The following is a 14,134-nucleotide window of genomic DNA, read 5'->3' as shown; positions in this document are numbered from 1 at the left end:
CTCGTTGTAACTTTGCCCAAGATCATAAAAATTCGCTATGGAGCAAGAAGCTATTATTGAAAAGGAGAGTTATGGTATTTGATACTCTATATTTTTTAATCTTTCCTACTCTAATTATGCTCGTTTGCTATATTTATTGGACCTTAAATATCTTTCATTATATATTAGTAAAAATTATAATGATCAAATATTAATAAATTTCTCATTGAGATAAATCAAACAAGACTCTACATGACTAAATTTATCCTTATATTTGAGAAAAAATTTAGAAAATTCTCTTTAATTATGAATAGTGTCAAAAATCTAAATGAGAAAGATCTAAAAATACAGATGGAATACTACCCAATAGGAAACTATTGTAAAAACTATCATACATAAACTACCTAATCCAAATTTGAATATTATATTTGTCACCATTAAGAGTAGCTCTAAATTTGCTTCAAGATAAGATTTATACTACTATATGTCATATACTCATACAACCTATTCATTCCGTTTCTTTTTTATTTATACTTTTTTTTTTGGTGTTTTTTTTTAATTTACACACGGTTGTTTTTTTTTTCTATTTTTGGTAACATGTCACATCACCCATATCATCCATTTTTAATATTTTACTCCCTCCGTCCCAATTTATTTGCTACATTTTGCCATTTAGAGGTGTCTCAATTTATTTGCTACATTTGCCAATCTTACTACAAATGATAATAAACCAAATCCCTCAAAACATCAGCCCAAAATGTTTAGCCCAACTAATACCCACCCAACCCATTTAATCCCCCAACCTCCCCCATTAAATCCCCCAACTCCCCCATTTAATCCCCCAACTCCCTTTATAATCCTTCCCTCCAAACCCTAATCTCCTTATCTTTCGTCACTTTCCTCTCTCTCCTTCTGACTCTCTCTCTCCTTCTGACTCTCACTTTCCTCTCTCTTCTTCTTCTTCAAACCCTCATATCTAGGGTTCTACACTCCAAATTTGTTGAAAAAAACAGTAGATTAATTATCTACTCTTTTCTGCGATCATTATAAACCTAATTTTTTTGGTTTTTGAGTGATTTAAGAAAAGCGAGTCCCCTGTTTCTTGTGTTTTTGGTATATGATGGATGAGTTAACTCCAAATTCAAAGAAACGACTCTTTGATTTGATGGACGAGTTCGATGCTGAGGCAAAAAAATCTAGGGTTTCAAAAAAACCCTTGGATTTTGGTTCGTTTTGTTGGGCTTGTGGCGCGCCTTCAAGAAAACCACCAGATCTTCAATTTGGAGGTGTAGTTGAGGGCAAAAAACGGGAAAACTTGCAAGATCCACCACCGGAAGGCTTTAAATCATGGCGATCTTACCTCTGTTGGTATAAAAATCATCTCGAAATGGTTTCCGAGCGTCCCCCTTTCAAATTTTGGCTCAGATCGGTCCACTCCTTAACTTATATCTTTGTTTTTACAATTTTAGGAAGCTTTTTTAACATGCTTTGCCTGTGGGGTTGCGTTTGATTAGATTGCATGTATAGGTTTTTGTGTTTTTTTTTACTTGTTTTTGCCTCGATTTGTTTATACGCATGTTCTTTTGCCTTGATTTGTTGGAAAATATGTTTAGGTAGCCTTGATTTGTTTATTTTTTCCGTGATTTATTCGAAAATAAGTTTAGGTTGCCTTGATTTGTTTATATAAATGTTATTTTGCCTTGATTTGTTTATACGCATGTTGTTTTTGCCTTGATTTGTTCGAAAATATGTTTAGGTAGCCTTGATTTGTTTATTTTTTCCTTGATTTGTTCGAAAATAAGTTTAGGTTGCCTTGATCTGTTTATATAAATGTTATTTTGCCTTGATTTGTTTGAAAATATGTTGAGTTTGCCTTGATCTGTTAAAACATGTAATTCTTGGCCTTGATTTCATCTGTTTATATCTTGTGTTTGCCTTGATCTATTTAAACATGTTATTTTTACTTGATTTGATTAGTTTATATGTTGAGTTTGCCTTGATCTGTTAAAACATGTAATTTTTGGCCTTGATTTCATCTGTTTATATGTTGTGTTTGCCTTGATCTGTTTAAACATGTTATTTTTACTTGATTTGATTAGTTTATATGTTGAGTTTGCCTTGATCTGTTAAAATATGTAATTTTTGGCATTGATTTCATCTGTTTATATGTTGTGTTTGCCTTGATCTGTTTAAACATGTTATTTGTTTTTGATTTGATTAGTTTATATGTTTAGGTTGCCTTGATCTGTTAAAACATGTAATTATGCCCTTCATTTGATCTGTTTTTATGTTGTGTTTGCCTTCATCTGTTAATACATGTAATTATGCCCTTGATTTGATTAGTTTATATGTTTAGGTTGCCTTGATCTGTTTATATATAAATGTAATTATGCCCTTCATTTGATCTGTTTATATGTTGTGTTTGCCTTGATCTGTTAATACATGTAATTATGCCCTTGATTTGATTAGTTTATATGTTTAGGTTGCCTTGATCTGTTAAAACATGTAATTATGCCCTTCATTTGATTTGTTTATATGTTTAGGTTGCCTTGATATGTTAATACATGTAATTATGCCCTTGATTTGATTAGTTTATATGTTTAGGTTGCCTTGATCTGTTTATAAATGTAATTATGCCCTTGATTTGATTAGTTTATATGTTTAGGTTGCCTTGATCTGTTTATAAATGTAATTATGCCCTTGATTTGATCTATTTATATGTTGTGTTTGCCTTGGTCTCTTAAAACATGTAATTATGCCCTTGATTTGATTTGTTTATACGTTGTGTTCGGAGGGAAGGATTATAAAGGGAGTTGGGGGATTAAATAGGGGTCTTAGGGGATTAAATGGGTTGGGTGGGTATTAGTTGGGCTAATAGTTTTGGGCTGATGCTTTGTAGGATTTGTGTGTGTGTGTTGGTGTGATCCTCTATGATGAAATAGGATGTTACATCCAAATTCTTACTCCATTTTGCATTTAATCAGTGGTAACATGATTAGAATAGTAGTATAAATAATTGATGAGGCATATGTGTTATATTTTGGTTTTTGTTTGGCTGTCCAATAGAGTTTTAATGACATATAGAAAGTTTACATGAGAGGTGCACTATGTTCCTCAATGATGAATGAGGTCTGATGATTTATACTTTGGACATTATGCCTTTTAAGACCAGTATACTCATATTGCCACCAATTTTTTGTGCTCTTCTTTTCAACTTTTCCTCTGTTTTAATAGCATGTGTTGAGTATTATGGATGAGTGGGGACTCCCTGAGAGGAACTTTAATCATGCCTAACATGTGTTTTTAAAAAATTGGCCTTCATTATCATTTTGTCTTAAATATGATTGAGAAAAAAATGAAATCTGATTGAATTTTTCTTGCAACAATGTTTAATTTGATTTTCTTTTTTTCTCAATCATTTGTTTAATACAATGATACCCTGTTTTTTTAACTTAAAATGAACTGTTTTGTTTACCATACCTTAACATGAACTGTTTTTTTTTTACTTCATATGAACTATTTTTTTTTTAACTAAACATAACCCAAAATGTTTACATATTATAAATGTGAAGGTTTAATACAAAATGTTTGCATTTACATATACAAAATGTTTAACAACCTATATATGTTGTATTTTACTTACAAAAAATTATGTTCTTCTTGCACTTGAATGCCCAAAAAATTGTTTGCTTGCTGTTTTTTCTTTATATTATCCCAATACCATCATCTGAATCTTCATCCCCATAGTTTGCTTCTTCTTGTTCATCTTCAAGATGACATTCTTCTGCCCATTTTCTGCTCTCTTCTACTAATTGTGGGCTAATGACAATACATGTTGGTAACTCACCCCTCCTCTCAAGTGATTTCTTCCCCATATGTGGTATGTGGTAATTGTTGTTACCCTTAACTATTAGAGTCTCCTTCATCACTTGTTGTAGAGTTAACCAAATATGATTGCATAGCTTAGGATCATAGTTGTCAAATGCCTTGTTCACTGCCTTCACCAACTGTTTCACACTTCTAGGTGCTATTTGATCTTTTAAGGTTTGAATTGCATTAAAAAAACCAAGATCTAACACATTCATATCTGGTGACTGTGCTGGCTGATTGATTAATCTGATATCAAAACCATCTTTTTGTGCTTCCAACATGAACTGCTCATCATTACTTGCTATGTGTGGCCTTGCATTGTCTTGGACAATCCATACTTGCTTGCATCCATCCTCTGGCCACTTCTCTCTTATAGATGGCAGTATGTGCTTTATGAACTTCTCCCTTATGACATCTTTTGTGATGCTTAATTGAGGTTTGGTTTCAAGCACCCCAGCATCTCTGTTACAACTTGACCTCTTTGCTGCCACCTCTTCTATGAATGGGAAGATTCCTATCTTCCCATCAAAACTGACCTCTCCATCCACTGAAATGTGTGGCCTTGCTAGTGCAGCTATGAACATGACTTTGACAATGAACCTCTTGCTTTTGCATCTTCTATATGGCTCTACTTCACCCGGAGCTAGGTAGTACCTTTGAGATATTTTGCTCATGCAAAACCATTTCTCATCCACATGAACCAAATTATACATGTTGTTGAATTTTGGTATTGTTTGGATAGTGTTTGGTATGATAGAACCCAAAGACCACAACACCCTTGCAACCTTATGTGCTGGGGTCAGATGTGGTTTTATGGCATTAGTGTGTTTTTTTATTACCCCCCTTTTCACCAACCTGTGCAATGTAGACCTGTGCATACCTAGGGCTGTTGCTGTTGCTCTTATAGTAGTCCTCTTTCTTAGAGGAATTGCAATTAACCTTTGAGGATCCAATTGAATTCTTTTTCTTCCTACCCTCCCTGTTTTTCTGTGATTCACATCTATTCTTGCATTTTCTTGAAGTTGTTGTCTTACATTCTTCCATATTCTTCCAATTGTCCACCTTGAAGTATTCAATTCAATTGCAATTCTTTTTATAGCCCCCTGAGGTATAGTGAATCTGCCATTAACTTTTTTGTAAGCTACTTGTTGTAGCTTGTTTGCAACATGACATCTTGAATGGTTGTGCAAAAAATGGGTCATGTTGACTACTTGTTCTGGCTGTTGCTGTTCTTCATGTTCTTCATCTGATTCACTATCTGTCCAATCATATTCTGAGACGTGAACATCTGAGTCATCATCTAACCACTCAGCAACAACCTCATCTTCACCATTTCCATGTTCCATTGCTGTGAAGAACTTTTCTTCTTCTTCACTTGATGCTGCTGGTGCTCTGTTAAGGTCAAAGGCCTCTGGTTGTGGTTGAACTTGTAATTGTGGTAATGGTTGTTGTACTGGTTCTGGTTCTGGTTCTGGCAGTGGGTCATTCAGATCAAAAGTTGGGTAATTTTGTGGTGAATTAAGAGCTGATGGGGATGGTGTTGAAGTGTTATCAGTAGAACTGTCTAGGGGGGCCATAGCTAAGCTATGGATGCCAGACATGTTCAAGCTGAGAAAGCTTCTACTCTTTCCTCAAGTGAAGCTATGAAATCAGAAATGGCTTCTAAAAAACTCTATGATGATTTATCTGAGAGTTAATCTACCCAACCCTCCCCCCCCCCCAAGGAAATGGCTACTGTTTGGTGTCTTTGATGGTGGTGGCAGGTTGTTGGTTGGTGTCTTTGATGGTGGTGGTGGCTGGCTGCTGGTTGGTGTCTTTGGTTTGGTTGATGGAAGTGGTGAAAAATTTAATGCAAGTGCAAAAGTGGTTGTGTATATATAGTCCTCTGTTTCTTAGGATTTTATTTCAAGTTTTTTGGGGGAAAATTCAATTCCCCCTTAATTTCGAATTTTTGGGGAAAATTTCAAACCCCTGTTATGTAATTTAGCTTAAAAATTTTGGAGGGAAAATTTTAGTTCCCTTTGGTTGTATAATTGTAACTGAAATTTTTAGTTCCCTTTGGTTGTATAAAAATTTTGGAGGGAAATGAAATCCCTCCAATATAAATGGCGCCTACTTTTAAAGTATGTGGGCCAACTGCTTTTTTTGGCTTTTAATCTGCTTTATCACAAGATAATTAAGCACCATTACTTTTCTTTAATTCCCCCTCTGCACAGTGATCCCCACACTTTTTCTTGGTCTTTGTGAAAAAGTGCTTGTAGCAAATAAAAAGGGACAGAGGGAGTAACCCACTTTATAGTTTATCTCTCACTTTTCAATTTATCTCTCCACCTTTTCAGTTTTTCTCTCATACTTTTACACTTTCTCCTTAATTCTACTCCAAAGTGAAACGAGTAAATTAAAAATATACGGAGGGAGCATTAAAAAAAATTAGAATAGAAAGATAAAATATCACACAAATATTAATCTTCAATTTTCCACCCGTGTAACTAGGGAAGGAAAATTTCTAGAGCATAGAAAGAGTATCACTTAGGATTTTACATAAGTTGCATAGAAGATGATCATATAAACTTCAACTGTTCCCGTCAAAAAAAAAAAAAAACTTCAGCTGTTAACAGTTCAGGACTTCAGGTGTTCTACTTTGTTTATGATTTCTTAATCTGTATTGTATATACTACATTGCTTTCTTAAACTGATGTAATAATTGTATGAGAATCCTCCACTAACTCCAACAGTTGAACTTTCTATGCTCATATTCTGTGCGTGCCAACATATCATATAAAATCTAACTTTGAAGCAAGGAACTCAAATTTCTGGTAAAAAAGGCTTCACAAGTGCATTGAATTTCGATACTTCAAGTCTTCCCTACAGGAGGCCACCACCACATTCCACACAAGTTTCCAAAAGAAAAAGTTTCCCTTTAGGAAGCAAATCATAAAACGAAGCTGTTTCCGGATTTTCTGCTAAGCATCTTAGTATGCAGCAAGCAGACGCTTCTTAATTAGATATGCATAAAACCTGAAATCCTTGATATTAACAATCCTCTGAAATTTCTGTGATCATCAGATGAAGCATAATATAACTACTATATGAATCAAGCTCAAATTTCATCAGCACGGAACAAGCTTATTATTTGCAAGCTCGTGTAGTATTCACCATCGGTGTCAAGGTGTGTGTTAGAAAAAACGAGAACAATATCTTCAGAGTGAAGAGCTAGCCTTGCATAAATCTGAGTACCAGACCCAGGCTGTTATTCAACAAATAGAAAACAACTAAAAGCTAAGATGAAGAAGTAAACAAACTACAAGGTCATGAAAGCATCTTGTGTGACTCCTGTTCAGCCTTTCATTAAAGCTGGCTGCTGCTGGGTTATACAGTGTATATTTCCACCAGCCAGAACAATTTCTCTTGCGCCTTCAATTTTTATTACCTGCAGAAACCCATTGTAGTAGTTAGGTTTTTTTTCATGATTTCTTCCAAATTCTAGAATTAGGACGAACACAATCCTTTTGGAAAGTTACCGCTGGAGTTACGTGATTATCTTTTGCAACCCCAGAAAATGAATTGAACTATCCCGAAAACAAGATTATGATTTATTTTCAGCTGCACACAAAAGAGAGGTCGGAAGAAAAAGTGGACATTTCTTGCATTAATTGTCCTTTAGCATCTCCTTTGAACTTTCGCTTTGATTGTGAAGGTCTTGCAAAAATGTCAATAAGGTATGTATCCCTTCGTACCAGCGACTACTATTTTCTCCTTTCCTTAGAAGTCGACTCTGTCTATCCAAAACTTCAACTCTCTTTCCTGCACATAATCCTCTTTCTATTCTATCATTTTTGGAGGGGGGGGGGGGGGGGGGGGGGGGAGGGGAGAGGGGGACTCAGTTTTTCAAACAGCAGCAAGGACAGAACAGTAAAAGCAACCACACCATTTTCTTCGATGTTCCCAACTTGTTTCCAAACATTCACACATTAAGCACCTCTTTGTGAGAATCTTTGCTAAGTCAGGCCTAGCTCTTAAGAGGCTAAGGGGGCAGTTGGTTCAAATAAAGAAATGGAAAGGGAATGGAATCAAGTAGAGGGAAGGAATGGTAAGAATAATTGTTACTTTTATTGGGTTTTTGGTTCGACAATGGAAAGGAGTCACTTGTACGGGAATGGAAAGGATTTTCTTACTCCTCTAATTTGGAGGGTAACGTTTTAGGGGTTTGGGTTACCCTCAAGTAAGGGTAATGGTTAACCCACTACCCAAACCAAACAAGGAGTAATGGATTCAGATTATTGAATCCGTTTCCATACCCCAAAAAGCTCAACCAAACAAGGCATAAGAGTGAATATCAGCTAGATTCAGAGGTAATGTATAAGGAGAAAATTAAAGACGTGATTAAATTCCATCTAGAACACTACCCTTTAAAGTTTAAGCTCAGCATGAATGAAAAGAACTTGTGAACAAGCACTCTTTCATACATATCTTACCTCGTAATCTGGAAAGACTCTTGATAAAACACGAACCGCTTCGTTGTCCCACTTCTCATCTCCAAATTGAGGAGTTATAATCCCTCCATTGGCCATGTAAAAATTCACATAAGAAGCAGCAAGTCTAGTACCAGGCTCTCTTGGTTTTGCCTCTCCGTCCTAACACAGTAGGCATACAAGTTCAATTAAAAGGCCAAGAGGAAATACATTAATGAAAACTACATAACATAGAATTCAACAGATATGCACATGTGAGTTGTGACATAGTTACAAGCTGATCCCTTTGGCGAAGAACTCTAGGCACGTGTGAGTTGTGACATAGCCCTTGAAGAGCCAAAAACAAAGACATAATTTATAATTATACGGCCTAACCACAGGCTATGCACAAAGATCAAGCATGCAAACATTGAAGGGCTATGCCTCATTGTATTTCTCAAAGGATAAATTGTTTAAGTTGGTATGCTAACTATGCAGTCAAGGTCGGACTTCTTCACTTGGTGTAATGATGATTTATAGCAAATAGAGATGTGATTTAATCCTGTAACATGGCATTATAAATACAGAGAAAGCTAAATGAAAACGATTAGTTATGCTATGCAATGGAGCAACTTGAAAAAACAAACCAAAATTTCCAAACAATGAAATCATCATTTTTTTTAAAAATCTTTTTTTAAATAGACTGCAATTAGGATTAACATCTAACAGGCCTCCATACATGTTCTGTCCATGAGATTGTGAAGATTGTAAAATGGCTACATAAAGAAGGTCATGAGCCAGATTTTGGTTTCAAGCACAGGTTTGACAAGGTAAGCCCGCACTCCAAAATTTATTTAGTGTCTCATAATCAATGACAGTTGAAGCACATAAGACACAGGGACATATGAACTTGTTAATTTATGAACCCAATCCGCTCACCTGGATGACACCAGCTGCTTCCTCTTCTGTCATAAACAGTGGACCAGGGATATGAAGTTTTATTACTTCTAGTTTTCTACCATTAGCATCAGTAGTACTGGAGAGAACTGATAAGGCTTCAAGAGATCGTTCATACTGCGGATCTGATTCATCATCTGTCCAGGATAACATCACCACCCCAGGCTTCACAAAGCAGCACATATTATCTATATGACCATTAGTATCATCATCACCTGCCAAAAATAAAAAAAAGTTTGTAAAGTATCAACACTCAGCAATTACATACCACTCATAAGACATGAGGAAAACCACAAGTAAAACCCTCAACTGAAAACATATATCGTTGAAGCGTGTCAGAACATGCACCTTTCACATGGAAAATTATACTTCATCAAAAACTAAAATGTAGCTAAGGGTCCGTTCTATATGATTCAATTGTCATTTTTTGGTTTTAAAATCTTAAAAGTCATATGAAATATGTTGTATAATAAACTACAAAAATTTAAAATTATACTAATCATGTTTATCTTGAAAACCAACAACCAGAACGTGCCCTGTTCGACATCACTCTCAGTTCCCGGTTTTTGGTTTTAAGGATATTAAAGGTCATATGATATAAGTGGTTTAATAAACTATAAATAGTCTAGTTATACTAATCAAGTCAATTTTGAAAACTGGCAACCAAAACTTGAAAACTACTTTTTCTAGTTTCCATATTTTTGTTTTTAGTTTTCAGAAAAACTAAAACTAGAAACAAAAAAACGTTAACAGGTTTATCTGGTTTACATATTACTCCATCATGTTTTTACTTGTTCCACTTGACTTTGTAGTTTTGTGACCTACTGACACGACCTTATTTGACCACATTTTTGTACTTATATACCATGAGTTTTATGAAATCGCACTCCTCTCTGATATTTAGAACTATTGTAGTTATAGCACTTCTGTTGTCCCAGAACAGGCATAAGCAACCCATTATATCAGCAATCAGAGTTCGGTCCTTCACCTAAAACAGCAAGGTATAAGTGTAGGTAGACCATGAAAATTGAAAAGTACCAGCAACAAGTTCAGAACTCTATCACTTGCGCCTTCAATACGACCAATCAGGTTGACTGAGCTGGTCCAAAACCATTTCTAATGTGCTTGGGAAACATAAATGTTCTTTTCACAAATGACAAGGTATTATGTAGGTATTGAAGTTACAGCACCCAGAGTATTTGCTTAGCATCAAATTTACCCCTCTTTGGAAGAGAGATTCTAGAGAGAAGGGAAGGGAACCTAGAATAAGGAATTATATTTATTAGGATATGGAATGAGGAAAGAGAGAGGAAATCTAAAAAGGTCCATTTCACTCCTTTTAATATACCAAATTTCGGAAGGAAAATAAAGCAAAACCTTACCCTGCCATCTCCATTCCCCATCTTTATTCCCTTCCCTCCCTTTCTTCCCATAATTGCTGACGAAACGGACTATTAGTGCTTTGGTCCCCATCTAGGCTAAAATTTGCTACATATTTCCTTAGCACTGTGTTCTTTGTAGGTCATGACGTTAGACAAAGTTATTTCATTTAAACTTCTCCTTTCCCATAAACACAGTTGGGTACTATCTATCTATCTGACATGAGTGACTCCCTGTTCTCCAATCATTTTATGTTTCCCACATCTCGAGATACACTCAATATCTACCCACAAAAGTACCTGAACTACCAACATGGCTGATGAGTGATGACTGATCCACCACAAGAGTATCAGAAATAGAAATATCTCGTGGTCCAGAATTATATCATTCATATGTCAACAAGTTATGCCTCGTTATCAATGTATCTCAATTCTCATAGTATGATAACGAACAGCCATTTGACAAGAGTATGCTGATACGTGGTAATTTCTCCATAATAAAACACATACCATATAATCCTCGTGGGAGCCAGATAATCTTTCGCACTCCAAGGTACTGCTTAAGTTCATCTTCTATTTGTTCTCTACTCATATGAGGGTTTCTGTTTTTGTTTAAGAGGCATTCCTCCGTGGTGAGGCAAGTTCCTGATAAAAAAAATGAATATAACATAATATATAAGAATTATGAGCGTCATACAAGTGAAAACCAGAGTGCTTCATACAATGCAACATATCATGCTCAATGAAACAATGTCCTTCCCCATAACACCCTCACCGCCACCCAAAATTCCCCTAAAAGGACATGTTTACATAGAGTATATGAAAGGACAATTCTAGAAAAACATAACAAATAACAAAGTGACGGCTCTCCTTCAAGAACTATATAAGAAAGATTAATTACCTTCCCCGTCAACATGGATGCTTCCGCCCTCTAAAATCATGGAATGAGGAAATCTTGGCACCTTCTCAATCTCTAAAATCTACTAAAAGTAGCATTCAGCAAGTGAGAGAAGCATTTAGACGAGAGGTTATGAGAACTGTGAACATCATTGGGGATTTGACATGCAAACTAACCTTCCTTGCGACAAGGATATCAAGACTCCAATCCTTATAACAGCCATCATCAACACCTACGAGATAGAAGAGCAACCCAACCTAAGATAACTCTAATAAAACAATACATTTAAAGCAAGAAGTTGATATGTTTTCTTGATGCATATAGTTCTGCGCCGCAAACAAACATCAAGAAGCACTCGGAAAATGCTGAACACACCCCTCTTATTGAACCAAAGTATTAGGCTGACTTAAAATTAAAAATATAAAAAATATATCTCATCAAGAATACTGCTTAAGAATCAATATGAAGGACTCACCGCCCCAGCTGTTAAAAGTCCAATCGATTCCGGCTAAACTTTTCACGTGAGCCCCTGTTCTTGGTTCGCTCTTCCTTACTACAAACTACATTGACAGAGACATTAACTAAATTAAATGCTTAAACTTACCAAGAATTATGACGGAAAGAAAAAGCAAAGATCTTAACCAAACAAGGATAAAAAGACAAAGGATAAGACTCACAGTAGGTCCTGTATCTCGAAACCAAGAATCATTCATACTCATTTCTACAACTCTGACATTGGGGGGTAACTGATTCCTTGCATTTGACCACTGTATGAATCAGTTACAGTTGTCAATGGAAAAGCAAAAAGTTACATACAGTGATACTTCATATGTTGAATGAAAATGGCTACTAACCTGAGTGGGGCTAGCACAAACGGTGACTGGCTCGAAGTTTGAAATTGCAGTTGCTACTTTGGCGAACACACATTGAGCATGCAGTGCTGCATCTCGCCAATTATCAGGCCGTTCCTATCATAGTCAACATCAATGACAATAATATTGTTGAGCATGACATCATTAAAAAAAAAGCCGGCTCAAGTATAACCTGAAAGTTTTTCGAAGTACTCCCTCTGTCCCAATTTAGTTGCTACATTTGTTTTATCACAGTTTACGAGATGCAACTTCAAACACCAATATCTTGAGTTACATATATGAAAAAATTATAAAAATTACATATTTGGAAAATACAAATTGGGATGAATCAAACAAGATTCAACATGACTATGTTTTTTCTTATGTACATGAAGTAAAAGATAGTCAAAGTTATGACGTAAATAGTGCCTACGGTCAAGATGTAGCAACTAAATTGGGACGGAGGGAGTAATTACAAAATCAATATCACCCAATGCCCATAAAGAAGTTCCCCACCTTGGGTTGGTAAAAGGAGGTCGAATGTACATAAAAGAGAGCACATACACATAGACACATAGTAGTATATGAACAGTTGGAGCATGAACAATTAGTCAGAAATTGAATGTAATGATCCAAAGATCTCACATAAAAGAGATAACAGAGGAAGTATAAATTAATTAGAGAACATATTAGGTCAGCACGGAGGAAGTAAATAAAAGAAAATTAGCAAAGAGAAAGGTAAGAAGAATTACAGGCCAACCCATCCAACAGTTGGAATGGGGCTCCCATTCAGCAGGCATCCAGTACCCATGTTGCGCCGGCGTCCCACTTTCCTCCATGTTTTTCAGCAGCAAATCAACAACCAAAACCTCTCCTTTCTCTGGCTTAGTCTTCTTTATCTCTTGCAATTTGCAAAGTTAAATATTCAGTGATGTGTATCCAGTGGCGGTGCGGACGTGCGGCACAGTGGTCGCCTGGTAGGCGTGCAGGCGTGCAGCTCGGTGGTCGACGGACTCCGGCGTCTAAATAGACTGAACTAGCGAACTCGTGAATGTGAAGGCTGAAGCCTAACTGGGCAATCAACAATATTTGTAGCGTGAGTACTGAGGCCGTGTATTGAGAAAGCAGGAAGAAGAAAGTGATAAGTTTTAACAAAATAAATGATTTTTAAAATTCGTGGGGTCACGTTACTTATACTAGCTCCACTACCGCCACTGTGTGTATCCACTCAAGTCATTATAATACTTTTTCCCCATACTTCTCTAAAGTTTAAAGTATTCAAGAATGAGCGACAAATTCAAGAATCTAAGAATTGAAAAACACAAGTACTGTAAAAAAAAAAAAAAAAAAAGTAAAATACAACATCTATAACTTTGTAGAACTTAATCATGGTTAATTTTGTTGTGAAAACAGTAGAATGGCAAATTCTACAGTGAAGCACAGTGAAGTCCACCTGACATGCATTTAATGCATGGGTGAGTTTTCTTGCCGGTTACAACAAATGTTGATTTCTGTAAATTACTGACAGGCTAAAATCGTATCACCTTATCAAAAGTAATCCTAAGTCCTCTAACAAATAGTAGTCAGGGAAGTAGGGTCGAATCCACAGAGAAACAGTGTTCTTTTCCTAATTGTCAGTCAAATCTAGAGTATAGGAACGAGTGTTTGTGAGTAATTATACTAAACTAAACTATAACTAATTCAAGAATTATCAATAATAAAAATCTAGGGCATAGGTTCACCAATGAT

General features: G+C 35.8%; 2 protein-coding genes across 2 annotated transcripts; both read right to left on the bottom strand.

Annotated features, from left to right (window-relative positions):
* Window positions 1-3,683: 3,683 nt before the first annotated feature.
* LOC125497703 (uncharacterized) lies at window positions 3,684-5,426 on the bottom strand. The gene has a single exon (XM_048645362.1). It carries the CDS (start codon window positions 5,424-5,426, stop codon window positions 3,684-3,686), a length of 1,743 nt encoding a protein of 580 aa, XP_048501319.1.
* A 1,528-nt stretch (window positions 5,427-6,954) lies between these two features.
* On the bottom strand, window positions 6,955-13,519 carry LOC104893951 (agmatine deiminase). Its single transcript, XM_010680093.4, has 10 exons — window positions 13,138-13,519; window positions 12,389-12,502; window positions 12,212-12,301; window positions 12,010-12,094; window positions 11,711-11,766; window positions 11,538-11,616; window positions 11,147-11,281; window positions 9,240-9,472; window positions 8,325-8,483; window positions 6,955-7,279 (listed from the first exon to the last, which is right to left on the bottom strand). The coding sequence occupies exons 1-10, from the start codon at window positions 13,222-13,224 to the stop codon at window positions 7,187-7,189; spliced, it is 1,131 nt and encodes a 376-aa protein (XP_010678395.1). The 5' UTR covers window positions 13,225-13,519; the 3' UTR covers window positions 6,955-7,186.
* Between the last annotated feature and the right edge of the window lie 615 nt (window positions 13,520-14,134).

This window comes from Beta vulgaris, chromosome 5 (genome assembly GCF_026745355.1).
Source record: "Beta vulgaris subsp. vulgaris cultivar EL10 chromosome 5, EL10.2, whole genome shotgun sequence".
NCBI classification, from domain to species: domain Eukaryota; kingdom Viridiplantae; phylum Streptophyta; class Magnoliopsida; order Caryophyllales; family Amaranthaceae; genus Beta; species Beta vulgaris.
The sequence above is the reverse complement of the archived record's forward strand: the minus strand, read 5'-3'. Positions and strand labels throughout refer to the sequence as shown.